The 27,516-nt window shown below is 46.7% G+C and overlaps 1 protein-coding gene and 1 non-coding gene across 2 annotated transcripts; both read left to right on the top strand.

Moving 5' to 3' along the window:
* Nucleotides 1-422: 422 nt before the first annotated feature.
* Nucleotides 423-27,371, top strand: GPRC5A (G protein-coupled receptor class C group 5 member A). Its single transcript, XM_054664093.2, has 4 exons — nt 423-1,113; nt 17,708-18,636; nt 21,548-21,606; nt 21,911-27,371. The coding sequence occupies exons 2-4, from the start codon at nt 17,715-17,717 to the stop codon at nt 22,001-22,003; spliced, it is 1,074 nt and encodes a 357-aa protein (XP_054520068.2). The 5' UTR covers nt 423-1,113; nt 17,708-17,714; the 3' UTR covers nt 22,004-27,371.
* On the top strand, nt 25,276-25,364 carry MIR614 (microRNA mir-614). The gene has a single exon (NR_035943.1). It is a non-coding gene; the product is annotated as a microRNA mir-614 (primary transcript).
* Nucleotides 27,372-27,516: the final 145 nt, after the last annotated feature.

The raw sequence follows: 27,516 nt of genomic DNA on the forward strand, positions 1-27,516 counted from the left end.
AGATTAGTTTACCAAGCGCGCTGATAACCACTTTAAAAACAGAGTCCCTCCTGCCTCCCCGTGGCATGGGGTAGAACCTGGCTTGAGCCCCGACACAGGCGGGCAGCCACTCCAGGATCGTTCCACACGTAAACAAAGACGAGTTTCGGTCCGATTGGCTTGATCCTGGAAGAGGAGTGGGCAGTGGAGGGAGGGGAAACCAGGCACCAAAGCAAATTCCTTCATTTCATAATTTCATCTGGCGCCCCCGTTCAATCAGCCTGCATTGTCGAGGCTTTAGGAGAGGCAGTTAGGAAAGGAGAGATACTGATCTCTCAGCCCCAGGGCAGCACTAATGGTGCCTGTCTAGACTCTGACAGGTGGAGCTGCTGAGCTAACTACGGACCTGGTGGGGGAAGTTTTCCTTGGCTTTCACGTGGCTTTGGCTGGGGAGCCCTGAGAAGGTGGCTGTCTCCTTTTTCTTAAGCCTGGCTTCCCATACGGCAGTGGCTGGGGGAGAGTGATGGAGAGAAAGGCTAAGCTAAGGTCAAAGAAAGTGGAGGAAGGCTGGCTTGTCCCGCTGGACTTGACGGCGGAGCTGCTGCAATCTCGCGGGCTGGGCCCTTGCCCCGGGTGGACCCGAGTGCCTGCGGGGAGGCGGGTGTGGCTCCCCCGGGAGGTGACAGCTGGCGGGGCCCGTAAGGAGCTGGTCTGCTCCGGCTCCCCTCTCGTAGCCGGCGCCCTGGGACCAGCGCGTGAGCACGTCTCGGAGGAGTCCGATGCGCTGGGCAGGGCCGGGTGGTCACCCCCGCCCAGCTTCCAGGGGTGACTGTGCCTCTGACGTCAGACGGTTTTTGGGTCATTCCCTGGCACGGGGACTTTATTTTCATAACAGCATGAAGTGCCGTGGAACTGGAATAGGCGTGTCCTCTCCCTCGACCCTCCCCCTCCTTGTCCCTCTGCTCACCCCTCGCTCGTTCCCTCCCTCCGGCGAGGGCCGCCTTTATAACAACTGCTCAGAGTGCGAGGGCGGGATAGCTGTCCAAGGTCTCCCCCAGCACTGAGGAGCTCGCCTGCTGCCCTCTTGCGCGCGGGAAGCAGCACCAAGTTCACGGCCAACGCCTAGGCACTAGGGTAAGTGAGGCGCCAGGAGCCCAGAGCGCTCGGGCCTCCGGATTTAAATCGTCTGGGGAGAGCGGGGCGTTGGGAGGGGTGGGATAGAAGAGGAGAGAAATCCTGGTAATGGAATACAGTTGGCTATGAGAAAAAAATTCCCTAGGAAACAGTTCCTCTAGTTTAACAACTCAGATTTTTTTTTTTTTTTTTCCTTTGCGGGTTTCCTAGGCTAAGATAGAGGCAGAGAGCAAAGAGATAATCAGGGTAATAGTTTCTGCTCGGACACATTCTACAAACTTTGAGTAGATGGAATCCGGCCAGGCAGGAGGTGAGCAGCTCTGGGATCACTCTGAAGGAAAAGAATAGAGGGAGAAAGATCTCAGAGGACCCGAAGGTACTGGGAGTGGAGGGGGAGTAGGAAACAAGGGGCAGGGGCAGGAGGGAGGACACGGTGACAGCTACTATTTTACCCAGATGCTGCAAAAAGCCCTTCTGAGTTTTGGGAATTAGATCTAGAAGCCCATCCCTTTTCTCTTGATGTGTGGGCGGTCAGTTCCACTCTGGTGTGCCTTGAGTTGCTCAGAAACCTGGGACAGATGAAAGTTGAATGTGCACTGAGAGCGCACCTTCCACTACCGACTTTATGGATAGGATTTGGGAATAGCATAGATGCTGTTCAATCTGGTCCCTTAAACATCCATGGGGAAGGCTGGCAAATAGCTTTATTTTATTTTTTGAGATGGAGTTTCACTCTTGTTGCCCAGGCTGGAGTACAATGTTGCGATCTCAGCTCACCGCGACCTCCACCTCCCGGGTTCAAGCGATTCTCCTGCCTCAGACTCCCGAGTAGCTGGGATTACAGGCATGCACCACCACTCCTGGTTAATTTTGTATTTTTAGTAGAGACGGGGTTTCCCCATGTTGGTCAGGTTGGTCTCAAACTCCCGACCTAAGGTGATCTGCCCGCCTCAGCCTCCCAAAGTGCTGGGATTACAGGTGTGAGCCCCCGCGCCCGGCCACAAATAGCTTTAAACATCCATGGGAAAGGCTAGCACATAGCTCTAAACATCCATGGGAAAGGCTAGCTAACAGCTGAAACCTGCTCAGAATCAAGGAATTTGAAGGACTTTCCATTCCTGACTTCTTTCCAGGCTGATTTTCTCCTCAGAGGCTTGTGTAAACACCACACCTGTTGAAGGGTTCGGCCGAATCAGCCACTGCTGTGGGTTCATTCCTGAAGGGGAACACTTCAGCTACTTCAGACACAATGGGCTAGGGACCACGGGAGGGGTGAGGGCGGAGGGGGCACACACCCTCCAGGTTTGCATGCCGGTGTCTGCTAGGTGAAGGAAGGAATGAGGGGAAGGAAGGGCCGGGAGAGGCGCTACGTGGGAAACAAGGGGCCTCTCCAAGGGTGTGGAGAGGTGAGTGCTTCAAGGGCAGAATGGAATGAGCAGAACCCTTTGGTTTCCCGGGAAGAGCTCTCAACCTTGAGTCAGGAAGACTGATTTCTCCTCCCAGCTCCGCAGGAACATGGAACTGTGATCAGGCAAGGGGCTGGGCCTGAGTTCCTCATAGGGGTCTTGGGGAGGCCCCCAGTTTCCCCTCCTGTGTTTCGATTCTGGCCCCTCTCCATCTGCACACGTCGCCTTGGAAGTTCTCTTTAGAACTGGCTTTTTTGTATTCTAGTCTTGAATGGTAATCGAAGACAACAGGGTATGAAGAACAATTTTGATGGCGTGATTTTATTCTTCTCATTCTGGGTCCACTACTATTTAAAGTCCAAAGATTAAGCTGAGGAATTAATATGGTGGTATAGTAAACAATAAATTGAGTAGTATTTTTGCTTGAGGAATCTTTGACTTCCTGAGTAGTTCAGGGTGTTTGCTTCTTTTATTCTCATTTTTATTGCACTGTGGTCAGACTATATGGTCTGCACATTTCTTATTTTCTAATTCCAGATTTGTCTTTGTATTCTAAATATGCTCATTTTTGGCAAATGTTCCATTTGGACCATGGACCATAGTTCCTATTAAGCAATCATAATAGAGTAGGGATGGCAAACTATGGTCCATCGACCAAATACGGCCTATAGCCTCTTTCTGTAAATAAAGTGATTTTTTTTGTTTTGTTTTGTTTTTGTTTTCGTTTTTTTGAGATGGAGTCTCGCTCTTGCCCAGGCTGGAGCGCAGTGACGCGATCTCGGCTCACTGAAACCTCTGCCTCCCGGTTTCAAGGTTTTAAGCCATTCTCCTGCCTCAGGCTCCCAAGTAGCTGGGATTACAGGCGCCCGCTACCACGCCTGGGTAATTTTTGTATTTTTAGTAGAGACAGGGTTTCACCATGTTGGCCAGACTGGTCTCAAACTCCTGACCTCAGGTGATCTGCCTACCTCGGCCTCCCAAAGTGCTGGGATCGTAGGCATGAGCCACAACCTGTAATCCACTATTTTACTAAAACACAGCAATGCTCATTTGTTTATGTATCATCTATGCTGCTTTCATGCTACAAATGTGTGGCTTGCAGAGTCTAAATTGCTTATAACCTGGCCCTTTATAGAAAATCTATGCTGATCACTGATATAGAGGATCTGAATTATATGATTAGTAATGGAGATCTAATAAGATATGAAGATAGAGAATATTTCTATTTAAGTATCCATAGAACATTTACACAATTTTACCATGTTCTTATTCATATTGTATATTTTATCTGCCAAGGACTGGTAAAGAAGTATGAAAGTCTCATGCAACTATAGTATTGCCTTTGGGTTCTCCTTGTATTTTCAGCAGTTATTTATTTATTTTGAGACAGGGTCTTGCTCTGTTGCCCTGGCTGGAGTGCAGTGGCACAATCTTGGCTGACTGTAACCTCCACCTCCCAAGCTCAAGTGATCCTCTTGCCTCAGACTCTTGAGTAGCTGGGTCTACAGGCACCCACCACTACACCTGGCTAATTTTTAAATTTTTTGTAGAGATGGGGTTTTGCCATGTTGCCTAGGCTTGTCTCAAACTCCTGGGCTCAAGCAATCTTCCTGCCTTCACTTCCCAAAGTGCTGGGATTATAGGTGTAAGCCTCTGTACCCAGCCTTCAGTACTTTTTGTTTTACGTATTTTGGTGCTATATTAGTTGGTGCATAAAAGTCTAGGATGGTTTTTTTTTTTTTTTTTTTTTTGAGACAGAGTCTCGCTCTGTCACCCAGGCTGGGGTGCAGTGGTGCGATCACGGCTCACTGCAAGCTCTGCCTCCCGGGTTCACGCCATTCTCCTGCCTCAGCCTCTTGAGTAGCTGGGACTAGAGGTGCCCGCCACCATGCCCGGCTAATTTTTTGTATTTTTAGTAGAGACAGGGTTTCACCGTGTTAGCCAGGATGGTCTTGATCTCCTGACCTCGTGATCTGCCTGCCTCAGCCTCCCAAAGTGCTGGGATTACAGGCGTGAGCCACCGTGCCCGGCCCAGGATGGTTTTATCTTCAGTGTAGAGCATCCCTAATTATTATAAAACAAGCCTTTTGGTCAATATAATATCTTTTTGCTTTGATTACAACTTTGTATGATATTAAAACCTTAACTTCTACTTAATTATTTTACCTTGAACAACTTACTTAACTTTGTGTCTGACACATAATACTTGTTAAATAAATATTATGTTAGTATTTCTTTTTATTTTCATTTCTTTCTGTTCTTTTGCTTTTAACTCTTGTGTATCTTTTTGTTTTAGGTTAGGTTCTTCTAGGTATGATATAGTTTAGTCTTTTTTTTTTTCAAAATAAAACAGTTACCATTTACATTTCTTGTAATAATAGTTACTTGTTATTGTCATCGAATTTTAGGCTATATGGTTTGGTCGTCTCCATCTCCTTCTGCATTAGACAGTATATATCATATTTTTAGATCTACTAGCAACTGAGTAGATGGTAGTGCCATTCTCAGGGCTTTGAAAGATAAGCTTGTAAGGAGAGGTGATCAGTTTAGCTTTGAACTTGTTGGATCCAGTGACTATTACCCTTATGTATCAGAATAAGATATTTAAATGAAGGGATCTTTGAGAGCCTTAAGATAGTATACTAGTAGAGGGCCGGCGCGGTGGCTCACACCTGTAATCCCAGCACTTTGGGAGGCTGAGGTGGGCAGATCACGAGGTCAGGAGTTCAAGACCATCCTGGCTAACACAGTGAAACTCCGTCTCTACTAAAAATACAAAAAAAAAAAAAAAAAAAAAAATTAGCCGGGCGTGGTGATGGGTGCCTGTAGTCCCAGCTACTCGGGAGGCTGAGGCAGGAGAATGGTGTGAACCCAGGAGGTGGAGCTTGCAGTGAGCCGAGATCACGCCACTGCACTCCAGCCTGGGCAACATAGCGAGACTCTGTCTCACAAAAAAAAAAAAAAAAAAAAAAAAGATAGTATAGTAGTAGAGAACTTCACTTTATTTTCCTATTTTCTGGAAATTTCATTTCTTTGAATTCTGGGCATAAGAGATTTAGAAGCTTCACTCAAATATTAAGCTTTATTTAAAAAGATGATTTCCAGTATTTCATTTTATATTCACATTAATCAAGTCTACATGTTTCGTTTAGAGTAACAGGAAGATGGTAATACGCCCAGGGAACTACCTGGAAGTGTAGAAATTGGGATGAACACCTTGGTTATACTTGTTTTGATCTGCCTGTGGTGCTATGATGACTTATTTTCTCTCATTATTGCATAGAAACTCAATTCTGTGATGTTATTCAGATGTTATTCATAAGTTATTGCCATGATTCATCACTTTTATGTCATCAGAGTTGGGATGGCTACCCAGAATAGGGGATCCTGGAGATTTCCCTGTAGACGCTTTGCATTTATAAATAATCCTTTATCAAGGGCAGAGGGATTTCTGTAGGACTTCTCCCTTAGAAGAACTCAGCCTGAGTAGAAATATGAGGATTAACATCAGCACATATTCATCTCCAAAAAATTTTCCTCCCCATTACTCACACTTGCAAATAAATAACTTGCTTTGGGTAAATATTCAGCACTCAGTCTTAGTCCAAAGCATTTGCTCAGCAATCACTGTGTAGAGTACAGAGTAAGGGGGATACCAACAAATAGAAGTTTGCTCTGTTTTCTTAAGAAGCTTGTCGTCTGGCCAGGCACGGTGCCTCACGCCACCTTCCTATCTTCCTAGGAGATAGATGCCACAAAGAATCTTGTTGTCTGATAGGCAGCTCAGCAGTGACATTAATTTGTAATATATAACACAGATATGGAAAAACTTGAGTCCCAAGAAATATTTAATTGTAAAAACCATGAAGAGATCGACACATTCAGAGTGCAATAGGATTTCAAGTCCAGGTGCGATGGCTTACGCCTGTAATCCTAGCACTGTGAGAGGCTGAGGTAGGTGGATCACTTGAGCCCAGGAGTTCGAGACCAGCTTGGCCAACATAGCAAAACCCTGCCTCTACTAAAAATATAATAATTAGCTGGATGTGGTGGCGCATGCTTGTAATCCAAGCTACTTAGGAGGCTGAGGCACAAGAATCGCTTTAACCTGGGAGGCAGAGCCTGCAGTGAGCTGAGATCATGCCACTGTACTCCAGCCTGGGCAACAGAGCAAGACCCTGTCTTAAAAAAAAAAAAAAGGCTATAGGATTAATAGTAATAATGATAATAATTTAAAAAACTCATGATAGAGGTTAAATCCTGGGCAAAGTTTTGCAGAAATATGGTAAGTGGATCATAAATAGGAGGGAGAGGATCTTTCTGGTTAGGAGAATAATTCATGTGTTGAGGCAAAGAGCATGAGAAGACCTTAAATGAACCCAAATTCCCTTCCAGATGGAAAATACAGAACTCTAGGAAGATTTGCTTGCCTTGCATGGAGGTGGAGACGGGAGTTGGGAAGGAAGGAGGAGATAGGTGGGAGGACTAATTGGAGAAAGGCCTTGAAGCTCAAACTGGGGCTGGATCTGCCGTGACAGACAAAAAGGAGCGAATACGCTTCTTTTTTTTTTTTTTTTTTTGAGACCATGTCTCGCTCTGTTGCCTAGGCTGGAGTGTAGTGGCATGATTTCAGCTCATTGCAGCCTCTGCCTCCTGAGTTCAAGCGGTTTTTGTGCCTCAGCCTTCTGAGTAGCTGGGACTACAGGCGTGAGCCACCATGGCTGGTTCATTTTTGTATTTGTAGTAGAGATGGAGTTTCACCATGCTGGCTGGGCTGGTCTCTTAACGCCTGACCTCAGGTGATCTACCCGCCTCGGCCTCCCAAAGTTCTGGGCTCACAGGTGTGAGCCACTGCGCCCGGCCGATAATTTCTTTTTAACCTCCTTTGCGGACTCCTACCTAGATGAGATGGTGCTCCACATGGTTCTGTCCTTGGCTTCCCATGTGATCTTGTCTCCTCTTGAGGCTTCAGATACCACTCTAGGTGATGACTGCCAGTCTGTGCTTACAGCCCAAACCTCTCCTGAGCACCAACCCATATGCCCACGGTGCAGAGACAGCACAACCCAGTGTCAAGGAGCCTGGCTTTTAAGAGTCATGCAATCTTGGGCAAGTTATGTAATTTCTTTGTGCCTCAGTTTCCTCAGCTGTTAAAGGGAGGCATAATAATAGGGTTGTTGTGAGGATTAAATAACACCGTATATGGCCAGGAGCAGTGGCTTGTGCCTGTAATCCCAGCACTTTGGGAGGCCGAGGCGGGCAGATCACCTGAGCCTCAGGAGTTGAAGAGCTGCCTGGGCAACATAGCGAGACCCCACTTCTACAAAAAATACAAAAAGTAGCCAGATGTGGTGGTGCGCCCCTGTCCCAGCTATTCAGGAGGCTGAGGTAGGAGGATCACCTGAGCCCAGGAAGTCGAAGCTGCCGTGACCTGTGATTGTGCCATTGCATCACTCCAGCCTGGGCGACAGAGAGACTTTGTCTCAAAAGAAAAAAAAAAAAAGAGAAAAGAAAGGAAACCGTATATGGCTCAGAGGAAACTCTCAAGAGGACTTGGGTCTTTTGACTTGTTATTCCTGGATAGCTCCACTTGCAGGTCGCATATTTATCAAAGACCCAACAAAGCTACACTTAGCATCTCTCCTTTCAAGCCTGTATTTCTAGGCTCTGACAATGGTGCCACTCAGTTGCCTAAGCCAGAAATCTGGGAGTTAACCTGGGCTTTTCCATTCCCAAAGCCCTGTCTCTTCTACCTTCATAAAAATCTCCTACCATTTCCTGTTCATCTTTCATGTTTCATCTCCCTGCTTTCTTCCCTAAAGCATTAAAAATTAAAAATAATTATTTTAAAACCCCACTAGGTAGAATGTGTCACTGTTTTCCATGTGCCCTCAGCATTCCTAATGTATTCCATAACTTCTTAGTTGTATGTCAGTGTGATTATTATTCATTCCAAGGGCAGTGGCCACAATTTTATATTTATTTATTTAGTTTTTTGTTTTGAGACAGGGTCTCACTCTGTTGCCCAGGCTGGGGTGCAATGGCATGATCATAGTTCACTGCAGCCTCGAGTTCCTGGGCTCAAGCAGTCCTCTTGCTTCACCCTCCAAGTAGGGGGATCACAGGTGTGATCCTGGCTAAATTAGCACCCGGCTAATTTTTAATTTCTTTTTGTACAGCGGGGGTCTCACTATGCTGCCCAGGTTGGTCTCAAACTCCTGGGCTCAAGTGGTCCTCCCATCTCTCGGCCTCTCAAAGTACTGGGATTACAGGTGTAAGCTACTGACCCCGGCCAGGGTTGCTTGTTTTGGAGACTTCTCAGCAAGCCAATGCTTGAATATATGGTGGTTTAAATGGAGAGAGGTTGGGGTCAGGGAGAAAAGCTCTAGAGATGATGACAGTGATTTAGAGGTGAAAAGGAGGATTGAATTATGATTATGACTACTTATAAAGAGCTATTCTTTCTGACCATGTGACACTGGACATGTACCTTCCTCACTCTGTTAGGTTTCTCACCTATAAAATGGGCTGTAGGAATGTTAAATGAGGTAATGGATGTAAAAGCATGTAAATGAGAGAATATGTGTAAAAACACATAACTACTCAGCATAGTGCCTGACTCATAATAGGACTCAGGAGGTGACAGTAGCTGTCATTATTCTTACTCATAATTACATCATGACTGTTATTACTACTGATTGAATGTAGCAATTCGAGAATAGAGAAAAAATGAAAATGCTAGAAAGTCACACATTTTCAGGGCTGGGCTGGCGCGAAGACACATTTTGACAGAATGAGAGAAATCTCATAGGAAGGAAGACAAAGTCAGTTTGTCTTTGTAAGGTTCTGGGCCCCAGATGATTCATTCTCAGATGCTCTGGGAAGGACTGTGTAGAATAAGCATGGGCAAACTTCCAGGCCTAGTCACAAGCAACTCTACACACTTTCCCCATCTCTCTGGTTGCGAAGAGGAGTCTCAGGTTAGAAACCCAAAGCGGGAGACTCATCACATGTTCACGTTTGTCCCTGCACAGTGGTCAGTGCTGTGTGTCAGTCAAGGCCGTGTCTAGGGTCAGCGCTGCTCCAGGAGCCTCTGGCTTTGTCCTTCAGGTGGGCAGTCCCTTGGTGTGTCTCTTCTTCAGACCCTTCAACCTTACCTCTAGCCCTGGCTTTTAGTTTGGGTAGGAGTTTGTGGCACATACTCTTTTAATGACAGGAGATGGGGCAAGAATGAGGATGAGGGGGAGAAAGAAAGACATCTGGAAGTTTTGTACATGAAGCTCCCCAGGTGGGTGAACGGTGGAGCTGAACATGAGTTCAGACCATGTAGTTCAGCAGCGTGTCCTGCATTTTATAGATGAGAGGAGGCTTTGAGAGGTCAAGTGACTTACTTGTTCACACAGCCTGGCAGCTGAAACCCCTTCTCCCTAAAGGGGAGGAGGAACAGAGGACTTGGAGTTGACCCAAGAAATGACTTCGCCCTCCTCTTCCTTTCCTCCCTCTTCCTCTTGTTCTTATTCTTCCCTTCCCTCTCCCTCTTCCCCACTGGTTTTTTAAACCTTTCTTTTGGGGCTGGTAACAGTGGCTCAGGCCTGTAATCCCAGCACTTTGGGAGGCCGAGGCGGGCCGGAGGCCGGGAGGTCGAGAGGTCGAGACCAGCCTGACCAACATGGAGAAACCCCATCTCTACTAAAAATACAAAATTAGCTGGGTGTGGTGGCACATGCCTATAATCCCAGCCACTCCGAAGGCTGAGGCAGGAGAATCACTTGAACCTGGGAGTTGGTGTTTGCAGTGAGCTGAGATCACGCCATTGCACTCCAGCCTGGGCAACAAGAGTAAAAACTCCGTCTCAAAAAAAACAAAACAAAACCAGAAAAACCCAAAAAACAAACAAACAAAAGAACCAAAAACCCCTTTCTTTCATGCCTAGATTCATTCCAAAAAGGTTTAAGACAGCACCAAGTGATTCCAGGATCTCAGCTGTGGGCATCCTTGTGTTACTGGACGGCTGTGTGTTAACTGTTAGCAACTGGAATAAGTGAAGAGGGTCTTGTCCTCATACTCAAAGTCCTTTGCTCATGCCCAAGGCCAGAGGCTACTCATGCTGAAACATTATCATCTCCCTCCAAAGTGCAGGGTTTAGTCACTGAGTACTGGGTGGAGCACATGACTGGATCCCAGTTAATCCCTCCCTGCTTACCAGTAAAACCTCAGGATTCATGCTTTCCTGGGAGCCACCTGCGGCCGCTAAGATAGGAGCGGGGTTCAGACATGGCCAGGCGCTCCTAATCTCAGACCCAAAGTGCAATTTTTGGCAGCCTGCATGAGAAGGAGGGTGGGAGGAAAGGTGGTTAGAACTAAGGGTAGCAGCCTGGGGGCTTGAGAGGAAACCAGGCACAGCCCATCCTACCCTGTCTCACGAGCAGCCCGTCCTCCTCCTGACTCCCCTTACCCCACACACCGAGCGCCATTCTCTTGCTGCCTCATCTATTCTGGTTAGGTACTTACTGAGCATCAGGTGCTAGGCAAGTGGCTGGGGAGAGACAACGTTTAATGATTCAGTCTCCGCCTGCACAGAGCCTTTGAGTCTAGAGGGAGACACAGACTTACTGACAGGCAGGGTTGTGTAATAAGTGCTACGGGAGGAAAAGCTGAGAGTGTCTGAGAATTTATGAGATGTGTGTCTCATCAGACTTGGGCATCAAAAAAAAAAAAAAAAAACCATCCTGGAGGAAAGGACCTCTACGTCAAGTGAAGGGTGGGGTCCATTTGGTCTTTATAGGAGCAAGTTCTTTGTTGGCTGGACTCTAGATCTCCCGTCCTTTGACTTTGGTTACAAATAATATCCAAACCACCGCTAGTCTCATTCTCTTTTCTCTTTCCTGCTCTAGCCCTTTGCTCCTCTCCCAGGCTGTTTCTCTAGCTCCAGACAGTTCATATTCCTAAATGCTGATCACTTCTCTTTTCCCTCTCAAATGCTGCTTTCTAGAAATCATTTTCAGTTTTTCAGAACCCTGTCCATCTCTTCCAATCCCCTGGTGTCTTTCCCTTACCTGGGTCATTCTCTGGGCAACATGGCACCCTTTCAGTGCAGACTTGTTTATTAATAACTCCAGTGAGTTTTATTTTCCTCTTACTAAATTCAAAGTACTCAGAACATTTTAGACTTGTTGAGCAATCCCTATCAGCTTAGGGATGGGGTGGGGGAGGCTAACAGAGGTGAATTAAGAATGATAATTCCAAACTAATTAGTCATCCAGATTAAAAAAAATAGACTGATGGTTTTTTTTAAAAGACATTTGTGAGAGAATTGGGAAATATGAATCCTAACTAGATAGTTGATAATAAAGGATTCTTGTTAGTTATTAAAGTGTGGTTAAGAAGGAGTTTTTATCTTTTAGAGAGACATTCTAGACTGGACATGGGGGCTCACACCTGTAATCCCAGCACTTTGGGAGGCCGAGAGAGGGAGGATCCTTTGAAGCCAGGAGTTCAAGACCAGCCTGGGGAACATAGCAAGACTCCATCTCTAAAAAAATAAAGATTAAAAAAATTAGCCAGGTGTGGTGGCATGCGCTTGTAGTTTCAGTTTCTTGTGGGTGCTGAGGTGGGAAGATACCTTGAGCCCAGGAAGTCAAGGCTTCAGTGAGCCACAGTCACACCACTGCACTCCACCCTGGGTGATAGAGTGAGAATCTATCTCAAAAAGAAAAAAAAAGGGCTGGGCACGGTGGCTCACGCCTGTAATCCCAGCACTTTGGGATGCCGAGGTGGGTGGATCAGCTGAGGTCGGGTATTTGAGACCAGCCTGATCAACATGGAGAAACCCTGTCTCTACTAAAAATACAAAATTAGCCGGGCATGGTGGCGCATGCCTGTAATCCCAGCTACTCGTGAGGCTGAGGTAGGAGAACCGCTTGAACCTGGGAGGTGGAGGTTGCCGTGCGCCGATATCGCGCCATTGCACTCCAGCCTGGGCAACGGGAGTGAAACTCCGTCTCAAACAAAAAAGAAAAAAGAAAAAAAAATACACATACTATTTATAGATAAAATTACATGATGTCTGAGACTTGCTTAAAAATAGTCTAGGGAGTGGGGTGGGGAATGCAGACGAAGCAAAATTGGCCATATAGTAATAATTTTTGAAATGAAGTGCTGGATACATGGGACTCCATTATAAAACTTTCTATAATGAAAACAAGTTATTTTTTTAATTTTTAATTTTTTAAAAATAGACACGGTCTTATTCTATCTCCCAGGCAGAATTGCAGTGATGTGATCACAGCTCACTGCAGCTTCGAAATCCCGGGCTCAAGCAATCCTCCTATCTAAGTCTCTTGAGTAGCTGGGTTTACAAGTGTGCCCCTCCGCACCTGGCTAATTTTTACATTTTTATTTTTCTAGAGACAGTGGTCTCACCATCTTGCCCAGACTGCTTGAATTCCTGGGCTCAAACGATCAGCCCGCTTCGGCCTCCCAAAGTGCTAGGATTAAAGCCACTGCGCCTGGCCTAAATAATGTTTAAAAGGAACTTCAAGAACTATTTCTCCATTCCCTGTTGCATGACTGGGAGGTGGGAGGTGGAGGTGACATTTGGGGAAACTGGTTTTTTCTTCTCTTTACACCCACTGCCGTTACTTTTGTTGGATCCTGGTCTGTGGGTTCTATAAGGCCCTGAGACTCAGCACCCTCCTGCGCAGCTGCGCTGGAAGAGGAGCCTATAGGTTCTAGATAGGGGCTCTGCCTTCCCTCCTGTCTGTCCGGTACCAGAACTGTTCTTGAGGCAAACACCACATCAATCTCTGTCAAGATTTAGAGTCATCAGGTTCAAAGTCCCTCATAACGATCCAGTCCCTCATAACAATCAGGTAATTATGAAAACAACTACTTGTCCACAAACAGTAATACCCGATGGGTGGGGAAGGAGCAATTGGCAGGGAGGGGCAGGGAGAGGGAGAGATCAAAGGGAAGAGGGAAATACCTTTCCTGCTAGACAACACCCTGGTGATTAATCTGCCGGGGTGTGGAGAGACACAGTGAAGTGCACAGGGCCTGAGTTCCTTCCCCTCGCCGCCCTTGAAGGAAATAGGGTCTTCCTCTTCCACATTCACGGTGTAGCCTGGGAGAGCCCTCATACTTCCTCTTTCCTATGTCAAAGAGGGGACCAAAGAGGGGACATTTGTAGACAAGACGGATCAGACTTGGGTGCTTGGATTGCAGGGGCTGTCTATATCTGAACCTCATTTGCCTTTTTCTTCCTGTTTCTCATTCTGCACTGCCCTGTAGAGGTATAGCCCATTCTTTGTGCTCTGCTTGTGGTAGCGATGGCTGTGGTGTAGATTCCAGGAGGGTAGTGTGTGCAGGTGACAGACCCACTGTGAGGGAAGGCGGTGGGAGGCCCATGGCCATAGTGACAGGTGCCATCCGTCTCTCTCTTCTACTGTGGTAGAAGTGGAAACGTGTCTGTTTCTGCCTTTACCACGGAGTGCTTAGAGCAGTGATCAGCACATAGTGGTGCTCGGTAAATATTTGTTGAATGAATGACTACATAAAATAAAGTTGAGATTGGAGAGCCAAATTTTATTAAAATTCGGGAAGATCGATTTAAGCTATATCTGGTGTCACTTTAACACACTATACATAATATCGTGATAGTATATATTCACATGATATTCACGTATGTATCATACATATGTATGTATATGTATATATTGCATATATACATATGTACAATCTTTTCCTACTTGCTATATGAATTAAATAATTTTGGTAAGATGACTATCTCTTCTAGTGGAAAAGAAAATTTTGTGGTTTTTTTTTTTTTTTTTTTTTTTTGAGATGGAATCTCTCTCTGTCACCCAGCCTGGAGTGCAGTGGCATGATCCCCGCTCACTGCACCTCTGCCTCCCGGGTTCAAGCAATTCTTCTGCCTCAGCCTCCCGAGTAGCTGGGATTACAGGTGCGTGCCACTATGCCTGGCTAATTTTTGTATTTTTAGTAGAGACAGGGTTTCGCCATGTTGGCCAGGCTGGTCTCAAACTCCTGACCTCAGGTGATCTGCCTGCCTTGGCCTCCCAAAGTGCTGGAATGGCATGAGCCACTGTGCCCGGCCAAGAAGGTTGTTTTTTCCGAGCTGTTTTTTCTGCTCTAAGGAAAGAGGCAGGATTCAGGGGATGCTTTGTATCTTTTCCTGCTTCCCAACCCCAGTCCTTCCTCTTGTTTTGGATTTCTTGCTGCATCATCTCTGTCCTTCTTTAGGGCTGGAGGTGACTTCTGTGAGCCTTCCCTTCCTCTAACTCTGGCCTCTTTCCTGCCGCAACATGGTTCTCTTCTAGTCCGTTCAAAACTTTTTATTGCCACGTGAACAATCTCATTGGGAAACAAAAAACTCAAGAAAAAAAATCCCATGCCCAAAAAGCATGGAACACAACAAAAAGAATAGTGTAGAAGACACTTAAATAAGCAATAAAATAATTTGAATGAAATTGTTGACAAACTGGACTATAGTTATGTCTAGCCTTGTTGAATCTCAACATCTTATTTGACATTGACTTTGGAATTTGTGAGCCACCTGTTTTGAGGAAATGGGGACACTCCTTTCTCTTTTCCGATTTCCCAATTTATCTTCCCACTTGTGCCCTGAATCCTGAGGACTTAGATTTCCTAGGGGTATGGTCAAGGAGCTGGGTCTAAAATTCACACGAAGATTGTAGGGGCAGAGAAAGAAGCCTTTCTCCTGACAAAGGACAGATATATGGGAAGTAAACTGTAATACAGCTAGTGGATTCCTGATTATCCGAATGAGTAAGTAGATTTCTCACTTTGTGGATGGTCCGTTACCTGGGATCTCCTATCCTCCTGGAGCTGAACTAGGAGAGTGGAACCAGAGTCATAATGAGGCATCTGATGAGGGGAGGAGTAGGGAGAGAGAGAAAGAGATGTAGAGAGGAGGAGAGAGAGAAGGATATCTCAGGTCTCATTTTAAGGCTAATTTGAGAGGAGACACGTAGAGTACTTGAGAACCTGGGTCCTGGCACCAGACAACCTGGATTCAGATCCTGGCTGTGCCATTTCCTGGTTGTATGATGTTGGGCATGTAACTTGACTTCTCTCTGCCTCAGTTTCCTCATCTGTAAAATAGGATAATAGTTTTACCTCATAGGGTTGCTATGAAATGAAGTAAGTAATGTATATATAGAGTGATTAGAAGTAAAAATTCGAGGCTGGGCGGGGTGACTCAACACCTATAATCCCAGCACTTTGGGAGGGCAAGGCAAGAGGATTAATTGAGCCCAGGAATTTGCGACCAGCCTGGGCAACATGGTGAAACCCCATCTCTACAAAAATACAAAAATTAGCGGGGTGTGGTGGCACATGCCTGTAATCCCAGCTACTCAGGAGGCTGAGGTCGGGGGAGGATGGCTTGAGCCCAGGAGGTGGAGGTTGCAGTGAGTCGAGATCCAGCCTGGGTGACAGAGCGAGGCTCTGTTCCCCCCATCCCCCCAAAAAGGAGTAAAAATTGGAGCAATACTAAAAATGAACATGTTAGCTATGAAGATTATTTTTTGTTGGATTACCCGCTATTTATGTGCCATCCAGGACGTTCCTCTTAACAGGTAGCCAATTTAGAGCTGGTTATGACAGACAAGACCCCTTTCATAACTTTTTGGAATTAGTGGAGCCATCTTTACACATCTTAAGGAGGAGGCCGGGCACGGTGGCTCACACCTGTAATCCCAGCACTTTGGGAGGCTGAAGGAATTTGAGACCAACCTGAGGTCGGGAGTTTGAGACCAGCTTGACCAACATGCAGAAACCCCATCTCTACTAAAAATACAAAATTAGCTGGGCGTGGTGGCGCGTGCCTGTAATCTCAGCTACTCGGGAGGCTGAGGCAGAATTGCTTGAACCCAGGAGGCGGAGGTTGCGGTGAGCCAAGATTGTGCCATTGCACTCCAGCCTGGGCAAAAAGAGTGAAACTCCGTCTAAAAAAAAAAAAACAAAAACTCAAAAACAAATCTTAAGGAGGAGGGGCAGAATAATTCTGAACCACAGAGCCTAAGAAGAGGACCCAGCCGCTGGCTCAGAAGGGAATGCTCGGCCTTCTGTAGAAAAATCTACTATTCAGAGACCATCATGGGTAACACGGTGAAACCCCGTCTCTACTAAAAATACAAAAAAAAAATTAGCCGGGCATGGTGGCACATGCCTGTAGTACCAGCTACTCTGGAGGCTGAGGCAGGAGAATCACTTGAACCCGGGAGGCGGAGCTTGCAGTGAGCCGAGATCGTGCCACTGCACTCCAGCCTGGGCGACAGAGTGAGACTCTGTCTCAAAAAAAAAAAAAAAAAAAAAAAAGAAAGAGAAAGAAAAATCTACCATCCAGATAACTCCTCTTATCCATGAGAGAATAGGATGCTTACAAATGATAACTGTATCAGGGCCAAAGGTAGAGGCTGCAACATTATGATTAAAGTGTTAACTTCAAGTTTAGATAGTTCCATGTTCACTAATTCCTAAGAAAACACTAGTAAAAAAATATCAGGAACCCTGGCAGGTTATTTGTAATATATACATGTATATATATTTCAAGAGACAGGGTCTTGCTCTGTTGCCCAGGCTGGGGGGCAGTGATGTGATCATAGCTCACTGCATCCTTGAACTCCTGGACTCCAGCGATATTCCCACCTCAGCCTTTTGAGTAGCTGGGACTACAGGTGCGTGCCACCATGCCCAGCTAATTTTTTAATATAAAGACGGAGTCTTGCTATGTTGCCCAGTCTGGTCTCAAACTTCAGAGAGCAAATGATCCTCCTGCTTCAGACTCCTGAAGTGCTGGGATTATAGGCATGAGCCAACACGTCCAGCCCTGTGAAGTTTTTTGAGATTAGGCTTCAAAATACCTCTTCAGAGTGTTAGGTTCTCTGGCTTTAAGGTAAATATTAATATAGTTAAACTGGGGGAAGGAACATACGGGATTTCTTCCTGGTTCTTCAACAGGTTTTAGAATTTACTACAGGAGGTAGGGGAAAGTTAGTAGCTTTACTTAATGTAGTAAGCTCAAAGTCAAAACCCTGGCTAAACATGCAAAATGGGTTTCCTAATCCTTTTTTAGTCTTCTGTGTCTGAGGACTGTGTTAGGAGATTCAACACCTTCTCCCCACTCCAACACTCCTTTTCTGCAGGTCCAGAATGGCTACAACAGTCCCTGATGGTTGCCGCAATGGCCTGAAATCCAAGTACTACAGACTTTGTGATAAGGCTGAAGCTTGGGGCATTGTCCTAGAAACGGTGGCCACAGCCGGGGTTGTGACCTCGGTGGCCTTCATGCTCGCTCTCCCGATCCTCGTCTGCAAGGTGCAGGACTCCAACCGGCGAAAAATGCTGCCTACTCAGTTTCTCTTCCTCCTGGGTGTGTTGGGCATCTTTGGCCTCACCTTCGCCTTCATCATCGGACTGGATGGGAGCACAGGGCCCACACGCTTCTTCCTCTTTGGGATCCTCTTTTCCATCTGCTTCTCCTGCCTGCTGGCTCATGCTGTCAGTCTGACCCAGCTCGTCCGGGGGAGGAAGCCCCTTTCCCTGTTGGTGATTCTGGGTCTGGCTGTGGGCTTCAGCCTAGTCCAGGATGTTATCGCTATTGAATATATTGTCCTGACCATGAATAGGACCAACGTCAATGTCTTTTCTGAGCTTTCCGCACCTCGTCGCAATGAAGACTTTGTCCTCCTGCTCATCTACGTCCTCTTCTTGATGGCGCTGACCTTCCTCATGTCCTCCTTCACCTTCTGTGGTTCCTTCACGGGCTGGAAGAGACATGGGGCCCACATCTACCTCACGATGCTCCTCTCCATTGCCATCTGGGTGGCCTGGATCACCCTGCTCATGCTTCCTGACTTTGACCGCAGGTGGGATGACACCATCCTCAGCTCCGCCTTGGCTGCCAATGGCTGGGTGTTCCTGTTGGCTTATGTTAGTCCCGAGTTTTGGCTGCTCACAAAGCAACGAAACCCCATGGATTATCCTGTTGAGGATGCTTTCTGTAAACCTCAACTCGTGAAGAAGAGCTATGGTGTGGAGAACAGAGCCTACTCTCAAGAGGAAATCACTCAAGGTACAGATGCAGCCTGGCTAGGCAGAGAATCCCTTGTAGAAAGGTGGGGGAGAATCATAGGATATTATAACTGTAAGGAACATGCAAGATTTTCCAGATTATACCCTTGATAGAATAGATAAGTTCCTTAAGGCTCAGATCTTGCTTAAAGTCGTCCAGCCTGTTAGAGACAAGTAGAACACGAAGCTGGCCTCTGGAGTCTTTATTGAGTACTTTGTACAATTGGTGTAGACTGGGAGAGCCCTCCTCACTTCCCCTTTCTTGTGCTGTAATTTCCTGTGGGGCAGAACACCTCAGAGGTTTCTGTGCATCAAAATAAGATGCAGCAAAGACATGGAAAAGGGATAACGAGACAAATTCCCAGCAATAAGTAGGTGAGGTTGTGTTTTTTATAAAAGATAACGAGGCATTCCTTCCAGAAATGTGGAGCCTTTGTAGATTTCAGTGCATAAAACCAAGCCATGATTTCCTGCAGTGATCACAGAGCAGAGAAGGGAGAAAGCCCTTTTATCACAAACCAGCAGGAAGTCTCTGTAAAATTGGTAAGGATTCTGGTTTAGTGTGAAGAACCACATTTTTTGTGTATGTTTCTGGGCCCATGGGAAGGAACAGATCATATTTGACATACAAGAATCAAATGATTCAGGCCAGGCATGGTGGCTCACTCCTGTAATCCTAGCGCTCTGGGAGGCTGAGGTGGGAGGATTGCTTGAGCCCAGAAGTTTGAGACCAGCTTGGGCAAAATAGCAAGACTTCATCTCTATTTAAAAAAAAAAAAAAAAAAAAAAAAAGAATCAAATGATTTTGCTCTTATCTGGAGTTGAGAGAAGCCAGATGTTCTCGTGTTGTTTTCATAAGCAAAAGAGGCTAAACTGATGGCCAGAAAGTACTCCTGCTCATAGGGACCTATTCATTGGTCTCCAGGGTTTACACTGACCTTTAAGTCTAATCACAGGGGGTGGGTGGTTTTGGGATAGGAATGAGGAACCTCCAAGGCCATGTTCTTAGCTCCAGCTAAAAATAGGTCTTTCCTTTGCTCTTAAGCCTGAGGTGTGGAACTTCCTGGTGCTACTCACTGCAGCTATGGTCCCTGTCTAGGGCACTTGGAAGTCTGAAGGGAGGCGGAGGAGGGCAGGAGGGGTTATTTAACCACCCAGCCCCTCCTGTCCGTTCCGTGGCTTCACTCCATCACCTCACTCCTGTACTTCCTGTTCTCATTCACTGATGAGTCTTCCTTCCTTCATTCATTTCAAGGGCCACTGTCAGCTTTCTCCCTTAAAATGCTTCTCTGGCCTCCATGCTTTGCTGCTCACTTTCCTCCCTGGGTCCCCTGAGCCACCCCATCCCATCAAATCCTTCCTGAGCCCTTCCACAGTTGGAACCAACAACCTCTGAAGCTTTGCTCACAGTCCAGATGAACCAAGTCGCTGTGCTTTCCTGCCTGTGCCTGTGCTCCAGGTGTGTCTGTCCTCTGCCTGGTGTGGCCATCTCCCTCTTCTGCCCTTCTCCAGGATCAGGCATTCCCCAGTTTCCCCTGGTAATCACTCCACCCTGTGCATCTGTAGGACTTTGAAATGCTCTTATCAGGGTCTGTCTCATTGCACTGTTATTTATGTACCTGTCATATGTTCCTTACTCTCCAGTGTCAGCTGCAAGGAGGGATCATTCTGGTTAATCTTTATGTGCTTCACCATCTCTCTCTCTTTTTTTTTTTTTTGAGACAGAGTCTCGCTCTGTCACCCAGGCTGGAGTGCAGGGACATAATCTTGGCTTGCCACAAGCTCTGCCTCCCAGGTTCAAGGCAATTTTCCTGCCTCAGCCTCCCGAGTAGCTGGGATTACAGATGTGCACCACTATGCCCAACTAATTTTTTTGTGTTTTTAGTAGAGACGGGGTTTCACCATCTTGGCCAGGCTGGTCTCGAACTCCTGACCTCATGATCCGCCCACCTAGGCCTTCCAAAGTGCTGGGATTACAGGCTTGAGTCACCGTGCCCGGCCACGATCTCTTACATAAAGGCGTTTAAGTGTTTGTTCAGCAAATTGGGCCCATAAATTTGGTGGGAAATAAATGAATTGCTTTGAACTGCATTCATGATGATTGCATGTGTTTATCCTTGTTTCCCAAGCCTTTGGTTTTCCCCAAATACACAGAAAACAGTTGCTCATCAATCCTGCCTCTTCCCAATGAAAATGATACAAATATATACATATTTTCCTTGTCAGGCAGTTGAAATAGGTAAATCCCCAGTGAGATTCACTCTAGGTACACCCCTGGCCAGATCTATATCTGAAATGACTGGTTTTTATGACTTTTTCTTTTTTTTTTTTGTTTGAGACAGAGTCTTGTTCTGTCGCCCAGGCTGGAGTGCAGTGGCGCGATCTCGGCTCACTGCAAGCTCCACCTCCTGGGTTCACACCATTCTCCTGCCTCAGCCTCCTGAGTAGCTGGGACTACAGGTGCCCGCCACCACGCCTGGCTAATTTTTTGTATTTTTAATAGAGATGGGGTTTCACCTTGTTAGCCAGGATGGTCTCGATCTCCTGACCTTGTGATCCGCCCACCTCGGCCTCCCAAAGTTCTGGGATTACAGGCGTGAGCCACCACGCCCAGCCCATGACTTTTCAAATGTGCTTTTGAAGTGGTCCTAGGATGAGGTGGGGCTCTGGTAAAGTTCTGAAAAGGGGCGTCCCTAGTCATCATAGTTATTCATTCATTCAACCAATATTGTGTTTGCTTTGTGCCTGGTCGTAGGCTTGAGGACCTAGTCTCTCTCCCTCCAAGAAACTTAAGTTCTGCTGGAGAGACAGGCAATTAAATGGGCAAGATGTCACACTGTGATAAGTGATACAATGGGGTGAACATAGGTGGGGGCCCCAATGGTTTAATTTCTCCTGTTCCTCCATTTCAGGTTTTGAAGAGATAGGGGACACGCTCTATGCCCCCTATTCCACACATTTTCAGCTGCAGGTAAGTGATTTCTTTCTCCCTCTTCATCAAAGGCATTAGCACCTCAGGAACACTGATCCTTTGGAAACAGACGATGTTACCTTTCTCATGGCCCCTAGATGGCCACTTGAAGGAATGTTGGGTCTTCTTTCCTCTAAGCGGCCTCATGGGGTTAGTGGGTAAGAATGAGTGCTTGGCATAGAGAGGACTTGGGGGTGAGAGGCCTGGGAGAAAGGGAAGGAAATGAGACTCCTGCCCAGACTGGAGACCTGTTGAAATGGCAGGAACTGGAGTGGGTTTCACGATATGACTGTTTCCTTTTCAGAACCAGCCTCCCCAAAAGGAATTCTCCATCCCACGGGCCCACGCTTGGCCGAGCCCTTACAAAGACTATGAAGTAAAGAAAGAGGGCAGCTAACTCTGTCCTGAAGAGTGGGACAAATGCAGCCGGGCGGCAGATCTAGCGGGAGCTCAAAGGGATGTGGGCGAAATCTTGAGTCTTCTGAGAAAACTGTACAAGACACTACGGGAACAGTTTGCCTCCCTCCCAGCCTCAACCACAATTCTTCCATGCTGGGGCTGATGTGGGCTAGTAAGACTCCAGTTCTTAGAGGCGCTGTAGTATTTTTTTTTTTTTGTCTCATCCTTAGGATACTTCTTTTAAGTGGGAGTCTCAGGCAACTCAAGTTTAGACCCTTACTCTTTTTGTTTGTTTTTTGAAACAGGATCTTGCTCTGTCACCCAGGCTTGAGTGCAGTGGCGCGATCACAGCCCAGTGCAGCCTCGACCACCTGTGCTCAAGCAATCCTCCCATCTCCACCTCCCAAAGTGCTGGGATGACAGGCGTGAGCCACAGCTCCCAGCCTAGGCCCTTAATCTTGCTGTTATTTTCCATGGACTAAAGGTCTGGCCATCTGAGTGCACGCTGGCTCACACAGCTCTAGGGGCCTGCTCCTCTAACTCACAGTGGGTTTTGTGAGGCTCTGTGGCCCAGAGCAGACCTGCATATCTGAGCAAAAATAGCAAAAGCCTCTCTCAGCCCACTGGCCTGAATCTACACTGGAAGCCAACTTGCTGGCACCCCCGCTCCCCAATCCTTCTTGCCTGGGTAGGAGAGGCTAAAGATCACCCTAAATTTACTCATCTCTCTGGTGCTGCCTCACATTGGGCCTCAGCAGCTCCCCAGCACCAATTCACAGGTCACCCCTCTCTTCTTGCACTGTCCACAAACTTGCTGTCAATTCCGAGATCTAATCTCCCCCTACGCTCTGCCAGGAATTCTTTCAGACCTCACTAGCACAAGCCCGGTTGCTCCTTGTCAGGAGAATTTGTAGATCATTCTCACTTTAAATTCCTGGGGCTGATACTTCTCTCATCTTGCACCCCAACCTCTGTAAATAGATTTACCGCATTTACGGCTGCATTCTGTAAGTGGGCATGGTCTCCTAATGGAGGAGTGTTCATTGTATAATAAGTTATTCACCTGAGTATGCAATAAAGATGTGATGGCCACTCTTTCACGGTGGTGGCAGCAGTTACCAGTAATGAGCATTAGACTCTGGGGGATAGAACACGGGCTGCCCTGAGAGCTTCATGTTGGAGCTGAAGTTCAAGGTTCACTTTCTTTGGGTTTGTACTTGACCCTTCTTCATGTGTCTCTCCTGTTGCCTCTAAAACAAGTGTGTTTCCCCTCATTTTTGAGGCTGTCAATGGTGTGAGAGCCAGGATCATCAAGGGGCCTGAGGTTTTACTCCAGAAAGGCAGAGGAGTGGCAACCTTGGCTTGGGGTTTGGCAGCCCAGGAAAGGCAGGGAGGAGAGCTCAAAGCCGGTTTCATGTTTCACCCAAGGTCTAATTGTGGGAGAGGACAAATCCAGATCCCCTGTTTGACAGAATTAGTTCACAAATGTCTCTTGGCAAAGACATGTGACACCTAACTATGATAATTGACTTAATCCAAGAAAGAGCTCTGTAGGGCAGAGCAATAGGAAATCTCTCTTTCGTTATGGAAAAAAAATAATCCCTCTACATAGAAACTGAGTGACATGTAAAAATGTGTAGCTAAGTCAGGGAGTTACTTCCTAAGAGCCTGACGCTGTGCTTTTCATCAAAAGGAAAAACCAGCGTGAGGCAGAGGCGAGGGAGGTGGAGGTGAGCGGATGATGTGCTGAGTTAGGGATGTTTATATGCCGCAAAGGTTTGGTTGGTAGGCTTCGCGCTAAGATTAGCCTGGCTTTGTACTGAAAAGGGGGAAGGACACATAGTGACACAGATGCTTCTGGTCTTTCCCAGGAGGTGTGACCTAATGAGGTTTGTTGTGAGAATAAAGCAATGTGGTTTCACATATATTATCTATCATAGACTAGGGACTCAAGAAATGCATATTCCCTCCTCACTTTCTTTCTCTCTTTCCTTCCTTCCTTCCTTTCTTCCTTCTCTCTCTTTCTTTCTTTCTTTCTCTCTCTCTTTCTCTCTCTCTCTCTTTCTTTCTTTCTTTCTCTCTCTCTCTCTCTCTCTCTCTCTTTCTTTCTTTTTGAGATAGAGTCTCACTCTGTCATCCAGGCTGGAGTGCAGTGGCATGATCTCAGCTCACTGCAGCCTCCGCGTCCTGGGTTCAAGCGATTTTCGTGCCTCAGCCTTCTGAGTAGCTGGGATTACAGGCGTGCGCCACCACGCCTGGCTAATTTTTGTATTTTTAGTACAGACGAGGTTTCACCATGTTGACCAGGCTGGTCTTGAACTCCTGATCTTAAGTGATCCGCCCGCCTTGGCCTCCCAAAGTGCTGGGATTACGGGTGGGAATCACCATGCCCAGCCTCCTTTCCATCTTTTCTTTCCTTCTCTGGTCTTCATACTACCAACCAAGCAAGGGAGGAGGAGTAAAAGGTAAAATCACAAAATACTCTGGATCGGCATTTTTTTTTTTTTTTTTTTGAGACAGGGTCTAGCTCTATGGCCCAGGCTGGAGTGCAGTGGCACAGTCATAGCTCACTGCAGCCTCAACTTTCTGTGCTCGAGTGATTCTCCTGCCTCAGTCTCCTGAGTAGCTGGGACCACAGACGTGCACCACCACACTCGGCTAATTTTATTTTTTCAGAGATCACATGTGGTTTGAGGGAGGATAGGGAGGACAGGGTGTCAAGAACAGCATTTTTACCAAGTTGATATAAAAATGAAACAGGATCCAGGCATGGGTCTTTACACTGATAGTTACAGTAAGTTTTAAAATCTGAGCAGCAATTTGAATCACTTCTTGAAAAACACACAAAATATATTTTTTGTAGAGGTGGGGGTCTTGCTCTGTTGCCCAGGCTGGTCTTGAACTCGAGATTCTCCTGCTTTGGCCTCCCACAAGTGCTGGGATTACAGGCGTGAGCTACTGCACCCGGCCTGCTTTCTTTTTAATGAAAAAGGATCTGTGGGAGCTTTTATCCCCATGGCTGCCTTCCTCAAGTCAACCTCTTTCCCCGGAAATGGCATCATCTCTGGACTGTTGTTTCTCCTTCTTCCTTCTCCTCCTCCTTCTCCTCCACCATGCCCGGCTGATTTTTGTATTTTTAGTAGAGACAGGGTTTCACTATATGGGCCAGGCAGATCTCGAACTCCAAACCTCGTGATCCACCTACCTTGGCCTCTGAAAGTGCTGGGATTACAGGCATGAGCCACCGCGCCCGGCCCCGTTGTTTCCCTTCTAAGAAACGCAGTGGTCTCTGGAGTCTGCAGGAGCAGGCCAGCCCTGCACTGAACGCCTGTTCTTGCCAGGTGGCAGAAGGTTGCTGCTCATTTGAGCAGTACCTGTCACCCCTCCTCCCGCTGCTGCGGCTGTTGACTCATCTTCAGGTCTCACACCTTCTGCACATAAATAAGCTATTTTTAAAAGTTATTATTTTTTTACTCTTTTCTTTGGAGAGGGTACCAAAGGATAGCTGTTCTGTTTAAGTAGGGACCTCTCATGGCCTACAGGCTTTGACATCTGAGAATCAAACTGGAGAAGATTCCGAAGCCGTTCTTACAAGTGTCTCCATCTCTACCTGGGCTGAAACGGAATGTGCAAATGTAGCCCAGCCTGGTCCTTGGGTGTTGCCAGTTGATTGATGACTGGGAGCCAAAGTGGCATCTCCTTTGACCTAAACGGGCGATGATGAAATAAAACTCAACAGCCTTTCTCTCATCTTTCATTGTGAGATGCGAAATAGAGCGTGTCTCTCTGCCTCTCATTTTAGGCTGAGGCCGTCCAAAGCGGCCATGCCCCATGTTTCCACTAGATGGCGCTGACACTTCAGGCATCAACCCTCATGGCCTCTGAGCCTTGCAAAGGCAGCCACTTAAAGCCGGTTTCCTGTGTGGGGCACCAAGCTGAGCTGCAGACACCCAGTAGGCGCGAGGCAAATGCGTCCCATTTTAAGAGGCTTGTATTTATGAGCTCCTTGCTTCCTCCCTCCCACTATCTTTAAAGAATTGCTCTCCATCTCCTTTGGCAAAGTTCCTTTGCCCTTTGTCTTATTTTTGTGAAACCCTCCAAGGTATTTCCAGTCCATTTGCATCCAATCTGGCATCTTTACGGAGAGCGGTCTCATATGCTGTTGTTGTTAACGTGGACTAGTATTTATGTGTTGAGAACACTGGCTGTTTGTCAGGAAAAGTGTGCCAAAACAAAGAGTACGGCCGGCCCTGGAAATGCATCAGCAAAACCCATTTCCCCCGTGCACTCATTCTGAGCTTCCTTCCTTCATTTTTGTCATTACTGCTGAGAACTGGACTGTGCCTAGCTGACCTTTCCCTTCCTTGCCCTCATCTTGCTGCCAGGGTCTGCAGGTTTGCCACCGTCCCGGCCCCAGTGTGAAACATGGGATTATTTCAGAATTGGAGGTGGCAGCTTCAGAAAAAAATCCTTCTCGTGTGCTGACTGCTGAGATCCAGGAACTGGGAAATCAACCCCCAGTTTGTAGATTGCTCTCTTTGGAAATTCTGTGGCCCAACCTCGTGGCTGTTTTCTGGAATTCCTTCTATCGGGGCAGACAGTGCTGTGCCTTTCTTGACTTCAGGATGTTCCAAGGATGCTGCTGGATCTGTGTGTGTGTGTGTGTGTGTGTGTGTGTGTGTGTGCGTGCGTGTATGTGCGCCTGACCCTGATTTCTGCAACCTCCAGATTTCTTTCTTGACCCTTCAAAGTGGAACAGTCCAGTGCCAAAAATTTTAGAGTTTGAGAAGGTCACAGAAATCCTCTAGTTGGTGCCTCCACAGTCTTCATTTTACAGAAGAACTCAGGGCTAATGGAGTTAATGCAACTAGATCAGGGTTTTGGGTCTGTGTTCTTTCTACCGTCAGCACCTGTGTGGTCAATTCTGGACACTTCCCAGAGAAGTCTTTGAGTAGAGAATCCTACTCAAATTTCACTGTGTATTTTAAGCATTCCTCTCCTTTCCCTTTGCCTCCCCTGTTGCCTTTTCTTCCCCTGATTTCTCCTCTGGTCATGTCCTCTCCCTTCTGCGTGTAAGCCATGGGAAGGGGATGAGGGAGGACAGCTTCTGGTTAAACACAGGTCCCTCTTCCACATCAAATGAACATTGGCTTCCTGGGACAGAAGGCCTTCAAAGGAGGGATTGCAAAGCAAGGCAAAGCGTTCTGTCTTCATTTTCCCCACCCCCATGAGACAGGACTGATGGAGAGGGTGGTGGGGCAACACTGCTTAATGGATGCCTTTTCACATCATTTCAGTTTTTAGCCCTCATGACTGTATTTTCTAATCAGAGACAATAACATTTTAAATAAAACAATGACAAAGTAGTCTGAGTCAGGTGGTAAAATTTGTTGTTTTCAAGCACCATCTTTTGATATACTTGGTTTCAAATCATAATGTATTCAAGGTTTCAACCGGTTCTTACATGCTCCCCTTTACTGAGATTTTCTTTTTCTAAAAAAAATTAAAAAA

Source organism: Pan troglodytes, chromosome 10 (genome assembly GCF_028858775.2).
Source record: "Pan troglodytes isolate AG18354 chromosome 10, NHGRI_mPanTro3-v2.0_pri, whole genome shotgun sequence".
NCBI classification, from domain to species: Eukaryota; Metazoa; Chordata; class Mammalia; order Primates; family Hominidae; genus Pan; species Pan troglodytes.

Excerpts from the sequence above, each read along its gene's own strand:
- GPRC5A (XM_054664093.2), top strand. The coding sequence starts at position 17,715 with ATGGCTACAACAGTCCCTGATGGTTGCCGCAATGGCCTGAAATCCAAG. Across the intron at positions 18,637-21,547 it reads TCAAGAGGAAATCACTCAAG|GTTTTGAAGAGATAGGGGAC; the intron begins GTACAGATGCAG and ends CCTCCATTTCAG. Across the intron at positions 21,607-21,910 it reads CCACACATTTTCAGCTGCAG|AACCAGCCTCCCCAAAAGGA; the intron begins GTAAGTGATTTC and ends TTTCCTTTTCAG.